Raw genomic sequence first — 17,561 nt, 5'->3', positions numbered from 1 at the left:
TCCCGCTGGCTATTAGGGGCCATGGTGGACTCACAGCCTGTTTATGATATTGTGAGTAATATCATCTCCCTCTCTGGAAATTATGAACTCTTTCACAGATGGGTGTATACCCTCAGTGTGTACACCGTCAGAGGGTGTACACCCGTCTGTATTGGGAGTAATATCCTCTTCCTCCCTGAATGTTAAGAAGAATATCCCAGGACTGTTTGTACTCCCTGCATTATTGGGTGTCATATCTTCCTCTCCCACGTGGAAATTAGAAACAATATCACTGGGGGCATGTACACCTTCTGTAATATTTAAAGTAATATCATCCCCTTCCCTCCAGGATCATGGGAACAATATCCCTGGGGAGTGTACACTTTCTGCCATATATGTCATAATATCATCCCTCCCGCCTTGAAACATTATGAAGGACCATCTCACACGGGGTGTACAACCCTTGGTGCGATATTGGGAATGCAATTATTCTCTTTTCCCCCGGCATATTTGGAAAAATATCAGAGTGAGTGTACCCCTCCTGCCATATGAGGATTACTATCCTCTTCTTCCTTTCTGGATATTAGAAAGAATATCACACGTGGGTTTGCACTTTCTTCGATATCTGGAGTCATGTCATCCTCTCTTGTTTTGAATGGCAAGAACAGTGCCTTGGGGGGGATGTACACACCCTGTCATATTGGGAGTAATATTGCACTCTCCCCTCCTTGATAATTAGGAACAACATCCCATGCTCTCTGTCCCTGGATATTAAGAACAACATCACAGGTAGGTGTACACCCCCTGCGGTATTAGGAGTAATATGATTAATTATTAAACATCCATGATCGATATTAACAATTATCAATGATACTATTAATAGGATACTGTTATGGATAATTATTTTAAATATATGATTATGCATGCTTAAAATAATTGCTAATATTGTTATTTTATTACCAGCATCACTTAATATTGATTTAAGTAACAATTGCTGATATCATTATTTTATTAGTAGTGATATTACTACTGATTATTAATGCTAATCGTTAACATTTTTAACTATTTTACTATCTTTATTGTGATTATTAATGTCGATGATTACTCTTAATTTTTCTTATATTTATTAATATTAATAATTAATAGACTTGTTCCTGATATCCAGCGGGGAGGGGATGATATCACTCCCAATATCGAAGAAAGTGTACACCCCACTATGATGTTATTCCTAACAGCCAGGGGGTAGAGGATGACATTATTGAAACTATGGCAGTGGGTGTACCTCCCTTCGGTCGTCTTGTTCCTTATATCCTGGGTGGGAGAGGATGATACAACTCCCAATATCGAAGGGGGCGTAGACCTCCCCCGTGATATTGTCCCTAACATCCAAAGGTGGAGAGGATGATATTTCTTCTGATTTTACAGGGGGTGTACACCACCCCTATGATATGGTTCCTAATATCCAGGGGGCGAGAGGATGATATTAGTCTCCATATTGCAGGAGGTGTACACTCCCTAGTGATATTGTTCCTAGTATCCAGGGAGGGAGAGGACGATATCACTCCCAGTATCGCAGGGGGTGTACACCTCCTTGTGATATGGTTCCCTATATCCTGGGAGGGAGACGATGATACTAGTGGCAAAATCGCAGAGGGTGTACACACCCACTGTGATATTGTTCCAAATATCCAGAGGGAGAGAAAATGATATGACTCCCAATATCACAGGGGGTGTACATCCTCCTGTGATATTGTTTCTTATATTCAGGGGGAGAGGATGATATTACTCCCAATATCGCAGAGGTTGTACACACCTCCTGCGATATTGTTCCTAATATCCCGAAGGGGAGAGCATATTACTCTCAATATGGCAGTGGGTGGTACACCTCCATTGTAATATTGTTCTTAATATCCATGATGGGAGAGGATATGACTCCCAATATCGCAAGAAATGTACGGCCGCCTGTGATAGAGTTCCTAACATCTAGGTGGGGAGAGGATGATATTACTGCCCATATCGCAAGAGTTGTAAAACCCCTTCGATATTTTGCATACAGTCCTGAGGGGAGAGGATATTATTCCCGATAGCGGAGAAGGTATACACCCCCCTGTGACACTATGCTTAATATCCGCATTGGGAGACGATGACGTTACACCCAATATCACAGGGGATGTACACCCACCCTGGGATATTGTTCCTTATATTGAGAGGGGGAGAAGATGCTATTGCTCCCAGTGACGCAGGGGCTGTGGCTGTACACCCCTCCTGTGATATTGTTCTTAATATCCTAGGGAAGAGAGGATGGTACTACACCCAATATCTCATGGGCTGTACGGTGTCCGCTCAGAGATGTGTGGGGCTCTCTTACACAAGTAACTCCTTCTCTAACTTTAGCCACATGCTGGTCATCCAGGGGCCTCCTAAAATCCAGGAGTATAAAAACCAGTGGAATTTCTGAGAACCAAAGATGGCGCATGGCTCTGGTTGGGCTGCCACAGGCAGTTTTGTGAAAAGACAGAGATGTATTTCTCATAGTCCTGGAGTCTGGAGGTCCAAGGTCAAGGTGGGTTCAGGACTGGCTCCTCCTAAGGCATCTCTCCTTGACTGTCAGATGGCATCTTCTCTTGTGTCCTCGTGCGGTTGTCCCTCAATAGATGTCTGTGTCCTGATCTCTTCTTACAAGGGCATCAGTTCTAATGACTTCGTTACCTTAATCACCTCTTTAAAAGGCCTATCTCCACATACAGACACATTCTGAGGTCCTTGGTTAGGACTACAACCTGGGAATATTGGGGTATGCAATTAAACCTGAAGCAGATGGGGTCTTATAACCTGTGTCACCCAAGCTCATGCCAGAGCCCCATGAGGAAGCCCCAGGTCCCCCCTTTGATATGGTTTAGCTGTGTCCCCACCAAAATCCCGTCTTAAATTCTCATGTGTTGTGGGAGGATGGAAGTGATAATTTGACAGCAGAGAAGACAGTTGCTGCCAGGGAGGGGAGAGGGGACTCCAGACCTCCGAAGGTTGGAGGGTCCCAGGCCCTGGGCAGAGCAGGCAGCCCCACCCCTGTGACACCCCTGAGGATGGCTCAGGAGTCGGAAAAGGTGGAATCATATGTAGAGGCTGGTTGGGGAGATAGGAAGTTGTTGAATGAGTTTTTAAATGTTTCCATCAAAATTCTTACTGCACCCTTGGTGTTGGTGGGGACCAGTGGCTTCTCCATGTGCCTGGCTTCTTCCTGGCTCTGACTCTGGGAGCCTGGCCTGGCCTAGGGCTGCTGGTTGGATTCATTGCTGGCAGCAGGTAGAAGGTGGAGGAGGGAGAGGAGCTGTCCTCAGTCCTCTCTTACTCATGCCTGTCCACGTTAGCAGCCCCTCCCCAGGCATCCCTTGCCCATAATCTGGGGAGTGCTATTCTCACTTCCCTTGGGCCCTGCCCACCGATCTCCAAAGAATCCCGTCAGTGACTCCTTTTAATCACCTCTTTGCCTGTGACAAAGTCTTCTGGGACCTCCTGACTGATACAAGGGGAAGCCTGGCTATCTGTGCAACTTGTAAAAGTGAAGTGAGTCATTCACACTGGCATGTATCTACAAGTCACACAGCTTTGCAACTGGAGTGACTTTAAGCTCATCTAACCAAACCTTCCATGACAGATGAGGACACCCAGAATCATAGGATAGAAGTGACTTGCTCCCATCTGGGTCCGCCACGCTGAGACTCAAGCGCAGAGTCTAGCAAAGCACACTTCGTCCTCCCTTAGAAGGAAGATCCTACCCGCACGGCTTACCTCCAGCTACCCTAGGTCCCCCCACTCTCCCTTAGAGGGAAGTTCCTGCCAGCATGGCTCACCTCTACCTACTCTAGGTCTCCCCCACCCTCCCTTAGAAGGAAGGTCCTGCCAGTATGGCTCACCTCCACGTACCCTAGGTCTCCCCACCCTCCCTTAGAAGGAAGGTCCTGCCAGCATGGCTCACCTCCACCTACTCTGGGTTTCTCCCAACCTCCCTTAGAAGGAAGGTCTTAGAAGGCAGCACGGTTCACCCTCTCCTAACCTAGGTCTCCCCCACCCTCAGAGGGGAGTCTTTGGGTCAGTCACAAGACTACTCCGGACATCTGTAAGAACAAATGGTTTCCAGCACAGTCCTTTCCTGGGGTCTGCATTTTCCCTCTGGGATGCTTGGAAGTTGAAGGGGTCAGGCAATTCAAGTTCTCCCTGGTATCTCAGGGGCCACTGACACACAGGAAAATGTGCTGCTCTGCTCGCTGTTTGACTTTGATGGATGCAAATTTGTTCTAAATGAGCCTGACATTCATTAGCATGTAAACATATGTTACTGGTGGCGGCTCGCAGGGCCACATGCTGATGGATTTTATGGGCTGCCCCCGCCGGACATCACCAGGCTGCCTGGGTCTGTGCTGCTTCTGGCTGGGTCTGTGCTGCTTCTGGCTAAGGCTCCAGATGTTTTGGTGCACTGTGAAGTAGACATTTTCGCTACAGGGTTATGTTTTTTTCCAAAAAAGAAACACAGACAAATCTGTGAAAAGAACTTGAGTTTATGCGCCGATCTACTGGAAGGAGACTCTTAGAATGTCAGCTGCTCAGTGTCTGCTTTGACTCCCGGGCAGTTCTCTCTGTCCTGTGGCTCAGATTCTATGGGGCTGAATTATACATTTGATTCCAGTTCTGCTCAATATTTCCCCACAAGTAGTGCTGTGGATGCGACTGATGCCTTTAGAGATATCTGCAGCAGGAACAGTGCAGAGAATACAACACGCCATGCTAAAATATTTTGAGCTGAAAGCAATTAAGAAGCGCTCTGGCCTTCCCTCTAGTTTCTGAAAAGCACACAACATAATCATATTATACAAAGACAAAAGTGCCCTTTCTCCCCTCTCTGCCAGAAAGGACGCAGCTCAATCTCTGTAGACAACTTCAGACCCTTATTCAGGAAACAGCACCAGAGGAATTTACACAAAAATCTATCATTTATTGGCCTTCCCACAATTTGTTGCCCCCAATGACCCAAAGTCCTTTTACTTTGTCTTGGCACTTCTAGAAACATTTATTATCCTTGTTGAAGATGTTATATAAAAGAAAGGTCTGAGCTGTCTCTTTGAGATTCCCTCATTCCCTGTGTATCTCCCATGTGTATATGAAATATACATGCTAATAAACCTCCGCTTGCTTTTTTGGGGGTTCATCTGTCTTTTGTTATAGGAACCCCAACCAATGAAGCTAAGATGGGTGGAAGAAAAGATTACATTTTTCTCCCCTGTAGTAGCATTATTCTAGCAATAGCATTATTATTATTTTTTTTTTGGTAGATTTCTGTTGAATACACACACACACACACACACACACACACACACACACACACACACACACACAGAGCAATGTAAAAAGAAAGAAGTGTGGGGAGTTCTGATGAAATTTTAGGTCCCAGAGATACCTAAATATGTTGAGAAGTTGTCTTTAAACATTGATTTTTTTCCCACATTTATTCTCATATTTTTGATATTTTTTTCTTCTGAGATACCATTTCTAGATTGTTTTCTCTACATTTCCTTGCAAGTCCGAGAGAGTATGCTGGTTAGTAGTGTGTCCAATGCACTACCTCTGTCCTTGTCAGTAAAGAAATGTAGAAATTGAGAGGGATGTGAGAGTCACGCTACACAGAGATGGAAACACAGATAGGAGGTAAGTAAAAACACGTGAAAACCCAGCATTTCTGGAACTCTCACCTACTCCTGTGCCGATATTCATCCTTCAGCTCTGCCTCCGTTCTTCCTTTCTTTTCTCATGCTATGGGGTCTGCTTTGGAGACGTTATCTACTTTCATTCTTCCAAAGTCAAGCTTCTAGCTTTGGTTGGAACTGCAGACCCATTTACTCATTCAGCAAATACTTTCTAAGCACATGGATAGTCACTGAGAATACCGTGGTTCACCAACATGACCGTGGCCCCTGCTCTCACGAACCTGCAGCCTGATGGGGAGAATGGGCACTAATAAGACAATCACTCTAATGGGTTTCTGATGAAGAATTCAGGAAAGCACACCAAAGAAAGGGAAGCGGGGTTCTCTAAATTTATGCTGTAAAAGAATCTGGCGTATCTTGGGATGAGAGGTAGAAAACCGATGCATTCTGGAAGGTATGATCCCCTTGCAGTCTGGAGAGAAGTAGAGGTTGATTGTTGAGGGCGGTGGAGTGTAGGGACACCACGGTCTAAACAGAGATGGGGGTGCTGCAGAATGCCTCTTGCAGCAGGAAACAGGCACGTGCAAGGAAGTAAGCACGGGAGAAAGTGGCACAAGACAAGAATGAAGGAAGGCAGGCAGGGGCTGGGAGATGATGGTAGATGCTTTATTCTCTTAATAACAGCAACAGGATGCTGTTGAAAGCACTTGAGGGAGGTGGGGAAGTGGGTATGACATGTTTTGTGTTTGTAAAATTATCACATTGTCTTACCAAACTATACTCCCTATTTTTTAAATTTTACTTTAAGTTCTTGGATACATGTGCAGGTCTATTACATAGGTATACATGTGTCATGGTGGTTTGCTGCCCCTGTCAACCCATCATCTAGGTTTTAAGCCCTGCATGCATGAGGTATTTGTCCTAATGCTCTCCCTCCTCTTGCCTCCAACCCCCAACAGGCCCCCGTGTGTGTCGTTCCCCTCCCCGTGTCCATGTGATCTCATTGTTCAACTCCCACTTATGAGTGAGAGCATGTGGTGTTTGGTTTTCTGTTCCTCTTTTAGTTTAGTTTGCTGAGAATGATGGCTTCCAGCTTCATCCATGTCCCTGCAAAGGACAGGAACCCATTCTTTTTTATGGTTGCATAGTATTCCGTGGTATATACGTGCCACATTTTGTGTATCCAGTGTATCATTGATGGGCACGAGATATCCTCTTAACATGTGATCCAGCTATTGCACTGTTCAGTATTTATCCAAAGGAGTTGAAAACTTGTGTTCACAGAAAAACCTGCACACGGACATTTATAGAAGCTTTAATCATAATTGCTAATTTTATTGCAGCTTTATTCATAATTGCTCAAACTTGGAGGCAACGAAGAAACCAAAATGTTCTTCACTAGGTGAGTGGATAAATAACCTGTGATATATCCAAACAATGGCATATTCTTCAGCACTGAAAGGAAGTGAGCTGTCAAGCCATGAAAAGACACTTAGGAACTTTAAACATGCACGGCTACACAAAAGAGACCCATCAGAAAAGACTAAAGGACATTCAGAAAAAGGCCAGACTATGGAGTGAAACTATCCGTGGTTCCCAGGTGTTGGGAAGAGGGAGAGATGATGAGGTGGAACATGGAAATTTTTAGGATTTTAGTGCAACTGCTCTGTACGATGCTATCATGGTGGATACATGTCATGACACCTTTGTTCAAACCCATAGAACCAGCACCAAGACGGAGCCCTCATGTAAACTGTGGACTCTGGGTGACAATATGTCAACGTCGGTTCTTCAATTGTTACAAACGCTCCCTCTGGGCAGGAGAGTTTTTAGTGGGGGAGGCTGTGCACGTGGGGGAAGGGAAGGCATATAGAAGGACTCTCTGCACCTTTCCCTCAATTTTTCTGTGAAGGTGAAACTGCCTAAAAGATAGTGTATTTTTTAAAAATAAAGGAAAAAAAGGAAACAAAAAGTCCTCACGAAAATCAAATGAGAAAATGATCACACTGGGTGCTTCAGGTCAAAATGGAAGAACAGGGGCTGTATTTACCATCCCACCTGATGACTTTTTCCTCACTGCTTTTCAGCATTTTTTTGGAGTCTAGTCAGTGCAATAAGGCAAGTTAAAATATATAAAATGCACCCTTATTAGAAAAGATTTAAAACTATCTGGATCTGCAGGTGACGTGATCACCTGTGTGGAAAATCTCCTGAAATCACAAAAAGCCACTAAAACTAATAATAATAAATTACTTACTAATAAGTGAGTTTGGAAAGCTTGCAAGATACAAGCTAAACACATAAGCAATATCTCTTTGTACACTGGCAAAGAAATAATTGGAAATGGAAATTTACAAAGCAATATTATAGCACATCAAAACATGAAATACCTCAGACTAAATCTGACAAAAGATGTGTAAGATCTATACACTGAAAAGCAGGCAGTGATGTTGAAATAAATTAAAGAACTAAATAAATGAAGTGATATATTGTGTCCATGGATCAGCAGGCTCAATATTGTTAAGATGTCAGTTCTGCGCTTGTGGATCAGAGGTTTAATGCAATTCCAATCAAAATCACAGCATGATTTTTATTTTTATTTTTATTTTTCAGTAGAAATGAACTAGCGGATTCCAAAATGTGTCTGGAAATTTAAAGAACCCAACAGAGCTAAGACAACTTGGAATAAAACGGTGGAGGACTTACCTGAACTACCAAGATAGTGTGGTATTGGTATAATAAGAGAAAACTGGGTTAATGAAACCTCCTAGAGGGTCTAGTAATAATCTCACAAACATGTTACATATACGTAGTAGATTTTTGAATAAAGGTTCAAAGACATCAAATTAGAGAAAGGACGATAATGATAGAAGGATTAAATACCGTAGGCCAAAAAGAGAAAAAAGAGCTCCTGTTAAATATCTTCACATTGTTGTCACTCATGCAATTCAATTCACATTTTGTGTGTCTAAAAGTTGAGCAGACTTCTTCATTCTCTTTCCCCAATTCACTCCACAGAGATGCTGATGTCTTTCAGTGGAACTTGGAAGTTTGCTCTTCTTCTTAAAATGACTCTCTTAGATACTGTTTATGCAAGAAGTTGTGGGACTGTAACTTACAAATACTGTTCTAAACCTTGGAATCACACGTTCCCCTTTTTCTCTACTTATCGTTTCTAGTAAGTTTCCCATTTCCTCTTTCTCCTTCATATTTACACTGCATTCCTTTTAGTTCAGGCTTTTGTTACCCCACTTGATCTCTTGATGTGGTCACCTGAATGCCCTTCGTGTCCCAGCCTCCTGGAATCCTTCCTTCATGACCCTGCAGAACTGCCCTCCAGACCCGCAGGTGTGACCCGGAATCAAGGATCTCAAAGCCGAGTGGGATCTGAGAGGCTATCTAGACCAATCCTCCATTACAGACGTAAACCTTTTGATGACTTCACTTCAGAGCCCAAAATATTTGCACTGCAGGCAGAATCACCTAAATCACTTAATGTGATGTTCAGTCTTCCCGTGGTATCTTCCTCTCTGCATCTCCCTACTTTCGGTCAGCCATTTCTCACTCATGACACCGAACCCTTCATTCACATCACATTATTGTTCTTCTCCACACACACACACACACACACTTGTTTTCTGCCTGGGTTTTTTGTTATATTATTCCCTCTGCTGGAACTACCATTTTCCAAGATCTGACTACAGAATTTTAACGTATTCCTCAGAATGACTCACATATCACATATTCGACCAAATGGCTGCAGATTCTGTCACCTCCTCTCTTGTCCTATGGCAACATGGAGACTCTTCTTCTCTTAGCCAATAGGATTTATCATGGTCCTTCTTTATCTTAACAATAGTTTAGCAGGACTGAGAACTGGGAAGTAGATTTTTCTCCCAGGGGTGAGCACTGTCTTAGTTTAGCAGATCTCCCTGGGTCTCCACTCTGGTTGTAGAAAAGCAGCCCATAGGGCATGGTGGGGAGGAGAAGAAGGGGAATTAAGCTGTGGTGCATGAAGATGGACAGTTGTGACCCGTACTCCGGGGTTGGGAGTTGAGGCCACTAGGAAGGAGAAGCTGTAAGGATGAAGACGAGGCATAAAAAGTGATGCAGGCCGGGTACGGTGACTCATGCCTGTAATCCCAACACTTTGGGAAGCCAACGTGGATGGATCACGAGGTCAAGAGTTCAAGACCAGTCTGACCAATATTGTGAAACCCTGTCTCTACCAAAAATACAAAAATTAGCTCGGTGTGGTGGCACATACCTGTAGTCCAGCTACGCGGGAGGCTGAGGCAGGAGAATCACTTGAACCCAGGAGATGGAGGTTGCAGTGAGCCAAGATCATGACACTGCACTCCAGCCTGAGTGACAGAGCGAGACTCCATCTCAGAGAAAAGAAGTGATGCATAGTAACAAGACTGCCCGAGGAGAAAAGGAAATCAGCAACCTTCTCCAGGGTGGGATAGCTGAAGACCCTTTAAGAACAAAGGTGTCTACTTTCCTTCTTAGGATGCTCTATCGTGATTTAATGAACCCCTCACAATCTACTGTATTCAGTATTTGGCATGAGTCAATTTAGGGGAATTCTAGAAAACATAGCTGGCTGTTATCAGGTTAATGTAGATTGGGAGGAAGGGAAAAACCCCAGGAGCCACGTAGGAAGGACAATACGTGAAAACAGAAGAAACTTGGAGTCAGTTCACCCTTCAAACAAAATCCAGTTTCCAGAAGACATTGTGAGGGCTGCTGGGTCTTCCTCACCTGCAGATGGGGGATTCCAGATACTTATACTTGAATCTCACAGGATGGGGTGATCACCACCTGCTCTCAAATGGGATGAGTTACAATATCTTCTATCGGGAGGCAGTAAATAAGAGGTTAGGTACACGTCTGTAGTCATCACAATTCTGTCAAGATTGCTATTTTTACTTCCATGTCATAGATGGAGAGCATGATGCTTGTGGAAATGATTTGCTCAGGGTCTCACCATCAAAAGTGGCAGAGGAAAGATTCCAACATGTTTTAAAAGCTGCAAACTGAGCCGACTCCCATCCATGCTGTCATACCGACTGAGATTTCAATCCTCCTGAAGGCAGGAAACTTATTCCATTTGCTTTTATACTCTCCATAACACTAATGAGCAAGTTTTGCTCAAAGTAACACGGAATATTTTGCTGACTCAAGGGGTAAGAGAAGAGACTTAAATGACACCATCACAAGTCAACATTCAAGGAACAGAGACATTTAGCATTAGCTGTCTCAGTCAAATCAACAAACATGCACATTTATCCTTTACATGGGAGTAAGACAGCAAACACAATTGAAAAAATGAGCCAAGTGTAAAAAAAATGTGTCACAAAGGGATGGATTTAGACAGGAGAGCAGTGAAGTAGGTTATAAAATGGTCAGCATAATCCATTTTAATGAATTATTAGCTGAAACATGCAAAGCATTTAGGATTTCTGGGAGAAGTGTACAAACACACCAAATGTTTGTCCGACATTTTCTTCACTGCTTCTGTCTTTCCACAGGGCTAGAGATGATGTTGACCAACGGCCTTGGGAGGAGAGGTTGCAGCTGAGCCCACACCCTCTCAAACTCCTTCAGACTGTTTCTGTTTTTGTAGACTACTTTACCATTAACAACAAATCCTAAGATTTAATCAGTACAGCAGTCATTGGCCAGAGTTCAAATTTCTGATTTGAAGGAATCTGCACTCTGCCTGCCAGGATCGACTATTAATGGCTTCGTCCAGAGAGGAGCTATGTCTTTGCTCACTACAGAACAGTATTGAGGCTTCGAAAGGGGTATTTTGCTGGTCACCTCCTGGTCATCCTTCTGCTCACCAAGAGCAGATACTGTTCTCAGCCCCTTACATTTACAAGGTCGTTTAATTCTCACATAGCCCTTTCAGATAGATGCGACTATTACCCCCCTTTTACAGAGGAGGAAACCGAGAGGCAGAGGACATAGGTGAATTGTCCCAGATCACAGAGCTGGCTATGGAGCTGGGACTTGCACCCGGCCAGCCTGGCTCCAGAGTTCACTGCCCTCCTCCTGTACAGCACGTGTGACCTGCAGTAATCACCGCCCAAACAGGCAGGCACTGCGGATAGCCAAGCACACCTCTTCCGACTTCAGCACGGAGGAAGGTTCGTTTTCATTCTGGTGTTCAGCTCAGTTAGGACTGTTTTTATCACAAGGACGCACAACCCAGAAAGCTCAGTCACGTGCCGTTGCCTTCTACGGTCATGGTTTTCTACTTTTTGGCCCCATTTTCCTGAGGACTTGGCCTGCTGGGACGTGAATGATGCGTTACTACTGTAGAGACAGAGGTTCAGGTCTAGTGGCACAAACAGCGACAGACCCCATGAAAATGCGGGCGCGGCCCCTCCATCCCAACAGCCTGGATGGCTGCTCCATTCTGCTCCCATCACACACGTCCCCACCCAGCCACGCCCCTTCTCCTTTTCCCTACTGGATTCATCAAATCAAACCTCACTGTCCTTGGCAAATGTACAATTAATTTACTTACTGCCCAGAACAAAAGCGCACTTCCAGTTAACATGACACCCCTGCTGTAATAGAACAGCCTTAATTCAGACATGATGCAGGAGGGCCGTCCTGGAATCGGCAGCTGTTTTCTGGGGAAAGCCTCTGTCCCACCTGAGTCCCACCTGAGCCCGACACTTGTGCCACACTATCCCCATGGTGTCTGAAAGCTCCATGAAGACAGGGTCACTCTGACCCCTTCACACCCACAACGCCAAAGAGGAGCAGGTGTTCAGGAAAAGTCTCCTGCTAGTGCTGAAGACAGGAATACTTCCTCGTGGTGCCCAGAATGTCAGGAGAAAACAAAGCACCATGTGGACACCTTCCAGGTGAATTTTGGAACGACTGTACCGCATGCCAGTCATCCTTTTACAGAACAAAACCAATACCGGAAAACATGTGTCGCCCGCAGAGAGATGGTCCGTTTGACGGCTTACAAACACACCTACGTTACACTGAATTTGCCTCAAGCCACCGTCTCTGTGCTAATGTAAAAAGTCTCCATAATTAACTACTAGCCTTTTTCATCTGGTGCTTTTTAACAAGCAAGACAGTCCTGTAACACTCAGGCATTGTTGAAAACGTCAAATGGAAGCCTAGAAACCTCTTCCGTGCAGCTTCACTGCAAAGTATTTTGACGTGAGCCAAATCGTGCTATTCCTACATCTCCACAGGAAACTCAAGGCTTCATCAAGGAAATGCAGCATGATTTCTGCTAGGCACAGAAATTGTTGGGGGGGGGGGCATGAGGTTGAGGGAACATTACATAGAAACCAACCCCGATAATCACCTGCATGAGAGCCACACTGGCCGGCAAGCCCCGGTCGGCTCAGTCTCCGCACAATCACAGGCGTGAGTCCTGGAGGGCAGACACCTGGCACTGCTGACCACCCCAAGGTCGTGGCCTCTGCCCCTTCTCTGCTGCCCATCAGTTCCAAGCTTCTGGCAACACCGCCTGCTGCCCCCACTGCCTCATCGACTCTTCGTGAAAAGCAAATGTTGCCAGGATAGCTTATGAGTACATTTGCCAGGAAAGCAGCTCCGATTGACGCTGAAACCCCCTTCTCACACCCCTGGCAGCTCCCTTGCCCCCGATGTGCACATGCTTGCAGCTCTGACCTTGCTCAGTGTCCACACAGGCTCTGTCCCCTGGAGAGCCAAAGGCAGACTCAATGTTGAGTCAGAAATACACAAAGAGGGTGACGATTACGAACTGCCTGCCCCCCAAAACACAGGTTGAAATCCTCACCCTCAATGTGATGCTGTCAGGAGGTCTTTGGGAGGTGATGAGTTCCTCAGGCTGGAGACCCTTAAATGGGATTTGTGCCTCACAAAGGGGTCCAGCAAATCCCTCACCCTCCCATTGTATCAGGGCCAGAGAGAAGGTATGTGCCAACCAGGAAGGAGCCCACACCAGAACCCACCCAATAGCACCCTGATCCTGCCTTCCAGCCTCTAGAACTGTGAGAAACAAATTCCTGTTGTTCATAAGCCACTCAGTCAATGGTGTTTCGTTACAGCAGCCTGAGCTGCCTGAGATGACGATGCTCACCGTCCTAAAGAAAAGGCTACTCCCCTCTCCCAGAAAGAGGGGTTTAATTAAAATCCCTGTCTCTCCTCGCGGCCACCACAGATCTCACTTCCCCACCCCAAAAGCCAGCAGTTGCTAGGATTAAAGGAAAATGAGGATTGTTTTAGACCAGCCCCTCCATATCGGTCTGAAGCCTGTAACTTTGCCCACTTCCACGGTGGCCGTGTCACTGCATTGCCCATGTCAGCTCTGTGTCTGCACCGGGTCCCAGGCTCTGCACAGACTCCTCTAGCTGGCCATCCAGCACAGCCATTTCCCCTTCTGCATTGCAGGCTGTCCTTTGATATCGAACTCCCACCTTTCTGCAACCCAAGGCCTTCCGATCCAGACATTCGGGGTAAGCTCAGCCATGTACTGGAGTCGTTGACTCAGGTAACCCAGGCCCAAGACGTTGGCACCAACCGTCTACTGGCTGTGGGATCTGCATAGCTACTAGCTGCCCCAGCCACACCAGGGCCCGGGAGGGGAGGCAGAGGAACCTGTGAAGCTGCCAACAGCCCTATGGGAACAGGGGCCCCTGGAAGGAGGAGGATGCTATGGCAGGAAATTCAGAGACAGAAACAAAGAGCCGCAGGGCTGGACAGGTCATGGCCAAAGCCTACACTGCTGAATTTTCCAGGTTTCTGAACTCAATCGCTGACCCACACAGCACATGTTTCCTGAGTGCTGACCCCACGTGGCATTGGATACGGCAATAAAGCAGGACTCCCACCTCCCCCTTCCCCAACACATACACAGGGCCTCCGTCCTGGCGGGAAATCAGGCCTGGGCGCCCAGCTGGCACAGCGAGCCTGGGAAGGGGGCCGTTTCAGACGGACAGTGGGTGCAGCCTTGCCAAAGCCCAGCAGTCACCTGCACTGCCACAGCCAGGCTGAGTCCAGATCAGCCGCACAGAAACCTGACCCGCTCAAGGGCACGGCTAAGCTCATCAGGGACAGACACCGTCTCCTGCTCATCTCCAACACTTTCTCTGCATGTCTAGTTACACACGGACGACGCAGTCTCAGAAGCACATCAGGCCTCCCCCTGCTCCTCTCTGTGGTACCACTGATGGGGAGGGGCCGGTATGGCCGCGAGGTCGCATACCCACAGCCATACCACGCAGGCCTTCGACGATTATTTCTGCCAAAGAACCCTGCTGCGGCTTGGAGCACACCATGGTGGGCGGGAAGCTCCACCCGGAGAAACAGCCATGCTTCTCCCCAGAGCCAACGGAGGGCACCCCCGACCCTGCATTCAGCAGATTACTTACATTCTGGAAAACATCTGGGTTAATGGGGAACAGTAAAATGAAAAGGTCACACTAGAAAGGTTAGAAGGCTGTGTGAAGTCTCAGGAGGTCCAAAGGTTTCTGAACCAAGACTGCTGCGGTCAACGAGCTTACAGGAAAAGTTTCCACACGGGCCTTCAACAAGCAACACTCAGCAGGGAGGAGCCACGTTCTGGGCAGAACCTCAGAACCAGAACATCGGACACCACAAAGTCACATCAGAGCCAACAGCAACTGAAATACAGCGCTCTCCTAAGATGTGTGCGTCACCTGCAGAAAGTCACCACACATTAAGATGGGGGAAGAAAAGGATAAGGTTAGAAACAAATTTGAAGTAATTTCTGCATACGTAAAATTTCTACTTCCACTGGTTTTCTTTCTGGGAGTAACAACTTTTACATGAGATGCACATCCCCGTTGGAAGGAGTTTGGGTTTTCTGTGGGCAGAGTCAAGGGCTCTCCAAGAAATGTGAACTTTTTCTCACTCACTGAGCCGCGTGCCCTGAGGCCGTCCTGGCCTGCCTGAGCACCTCCCTGGTTCTGCCTCCAGCCAGCTCCTTCCAGCACTCACCCCGCTGCTCCCAGAGCCTGCACTGGCCCAGGATCTCCTCTTCTGCTGCTGTCAATCTTCCACTTTAGGGCAAATAAGTTGGAAACTAGAAAGTTATAAAACCCCTTGACTTTTTAAAAATTTGTCTTCTCAGAAAACAATACTAATTCTACTTCCATGGTTTAATATGTTGCCCCCATCTGCATGTTCATGGATATGTGTTTTTATATATTTTTTTTAAATCAGTACTTCTAAAAGTATGCACTGTTGCTACATTCAGTTCAATTACATTTGATGTAAGAAGTTTTAATTTCAGTGAATTCAGGCACTCAAAATTTAAGCCCTCTGACATCTATTAATCAAATGGGAAAATGACAGGTAGATATTACAAAAATCAAGAGAAGTGTTTAATGTAAATCCTGCACTTTCAAATACTTCCACAAATGTAATGTATACATTAGTACATCACCTTGAGCATTTTCACAACTCTTTGCACTCAAATTCCATTCTTAACTTTTATAGATAAATCGACATCCATATGTGATTTTAAGCAGCTCAAACATCAGCTCTTAAAAACAACCAGAAATGCTGCGGGCAAATCCCACCGAGCAGCAAATAACGGAACTGCACCCAACAACCCAGGTACCTCCCCTGAGGCATCTGGAACTTGAGCATTACAAGCAGCCTTTGGTTTCTGAGGCACCCGAGAGTGGGGACTCCCAACTCCCCAAGTCTAAGAAGGCCTCAGCGATAAGGAAAACTGGTCAAAAAGTCATCCCTGCCGGCTCCCTGCCACGGGCTCCTCCCTGCCCGCCCTCAGCCACGTGCTTACAAGGTCTCACTTCCTCTCTGTCCCGCAAAGCCTGACTCCTGATTCCAGTCCTGCCGCTTACTGGGATGTGGCCATGGACGTCAACTGCACCTGTAAGGGGAGAAGCCTGTCAGGATACAGGATCCTGGCCATCCTGGCAGCGCTCAAGCTGATACTGTAACTTTGTAGTGAGTTACTTAATGCAAAGGTTTAACTTTGAAAAATTTAGATATGTGTATTCTAAAAGGGAAATTCTGAACGTAGAACACAGGCCACACCCTCACACTGATGTTGTCTGGCCAGCACTCTTTTGTTTGCCTTTTCAATAGACGTTTTTAAAAGCAGTTTTCCGTTCATAGCAAAATCAAGAGGAAAGTACAGAGAGTCCTCACATATCCTTTCCCAGCACAGGCACAGCCTCCATCATTCTCCTGCCCTCACCAGACCAGCATGTCTGTACGACCGACAGACCCGCATCAACACGGCACCACCACCCACAGTTCACAGCTCACACGAGGACTCGGCCTGCTGCTGCTCACTCTGTGGGTTTCACAGACGTGGAACGGCATGGATCCCCCATGAAAGCCCCACCTGGAGTTGCTGCCCCACCCTACACACCCCCTATGCTCCTCCCATTCATCTCTCCCCTCCCCAACCCCTGACAGCCGCTGATTGTTTGACTGTCTCCACAGCTTTGCCTTTTCCAGACTGTGCTGTAGTTGGACTCAGACAGCAGGCAGCCTTTCCAGATTGGAGTCTCACTTAGCAACATGCGTTTAAGATCCTTCTGTGTCTTTTCATGGCTTAGGGGTCCAGTTCTTTTTAGTGCTGAATAATATCCCAGTATCTGACATACCACAGTTTATCCATTCACCTACTGAAGGGCATCTTGGTTGCTTTCTAGTTTTGGCAATTATAAAGCTGCTGTCAACGTCTGTGTGCACATTTCCGCATGGAAGTAAACTTTCAGCTCCTCCGAGTAAACGTCCAGGACTGTGATTGCTCCTGTGGTCGGAGAGCTAAGTTCCACGGAAAACCGCCACGCTGCCTCCCACAGGAGCTGCCCCACTTCCCCCAGCGATGAGTGAGGGTCCTGATGCCCACAC

General features: G+C 46.3%; 1 protein-coding gene across 15 annotated transcripts in view; it reads left to right on the top strand.

The window, feature by feature from the left end:
• The window catches only part of LOC139361625 (disco-interacting protein 2 homolog C-like), a 177,077-nt gene that overhangs the window by 132,239 nt on the left and 27,277 nt on the right, over nucleotides 1-17,561 (top strand). The window contains exons 6-8 of one of the 15 annotated variants that reach the window (XR_011619205.1): nucleotides 5,528-5,679; nucleotides 7,022-7,080; nucleotides 8,295-15,596. The exons of 7 other annotated variants lie outside the window; for them this stretch is intronic. Coding sequence is in view for 6 of the 8 variants with exons in the window: in XM_071090264.1 (XP_070946365.1) it covers nucleotides 5,528-5,631 (104 nt within the window). In the remaining 2 variants the exon portion in view is untranslated. Of the gene's footprint in view, nucleotides 1-718; nucleotides 5,680-7,021; nucleotides 15,597-17,561 lie in introns of those variants that run through there. 7 more of the 15 variants (XR_011619204.1, XM_071090264.1, XM_071090269.1 and 4 more) reach the window with 7 other exon arrangements.

Source organism: Macaca nemestrina, unplaced genomic scaffold (genome assembly GCF_043159975.1).
Source record: "Macaca nemestrina isolate mMacNem1 unplaced genomic scaffold, mMacNem.hap1 Scaffold_75, whole genome shotgun sequence".
In the NCBI taxonomy this organism is placed as follows: Eukaryota; Metazoa; Chordata; class Mammalia; order Primates; family Cercopithecidae; genus Macaca; species Macaca nemestrina.
The sequence above is the reverse complement of the archived record's forward strand: the minus strand, read 5'-3'. Positions and strand labels throughout refer to the sequence as shown.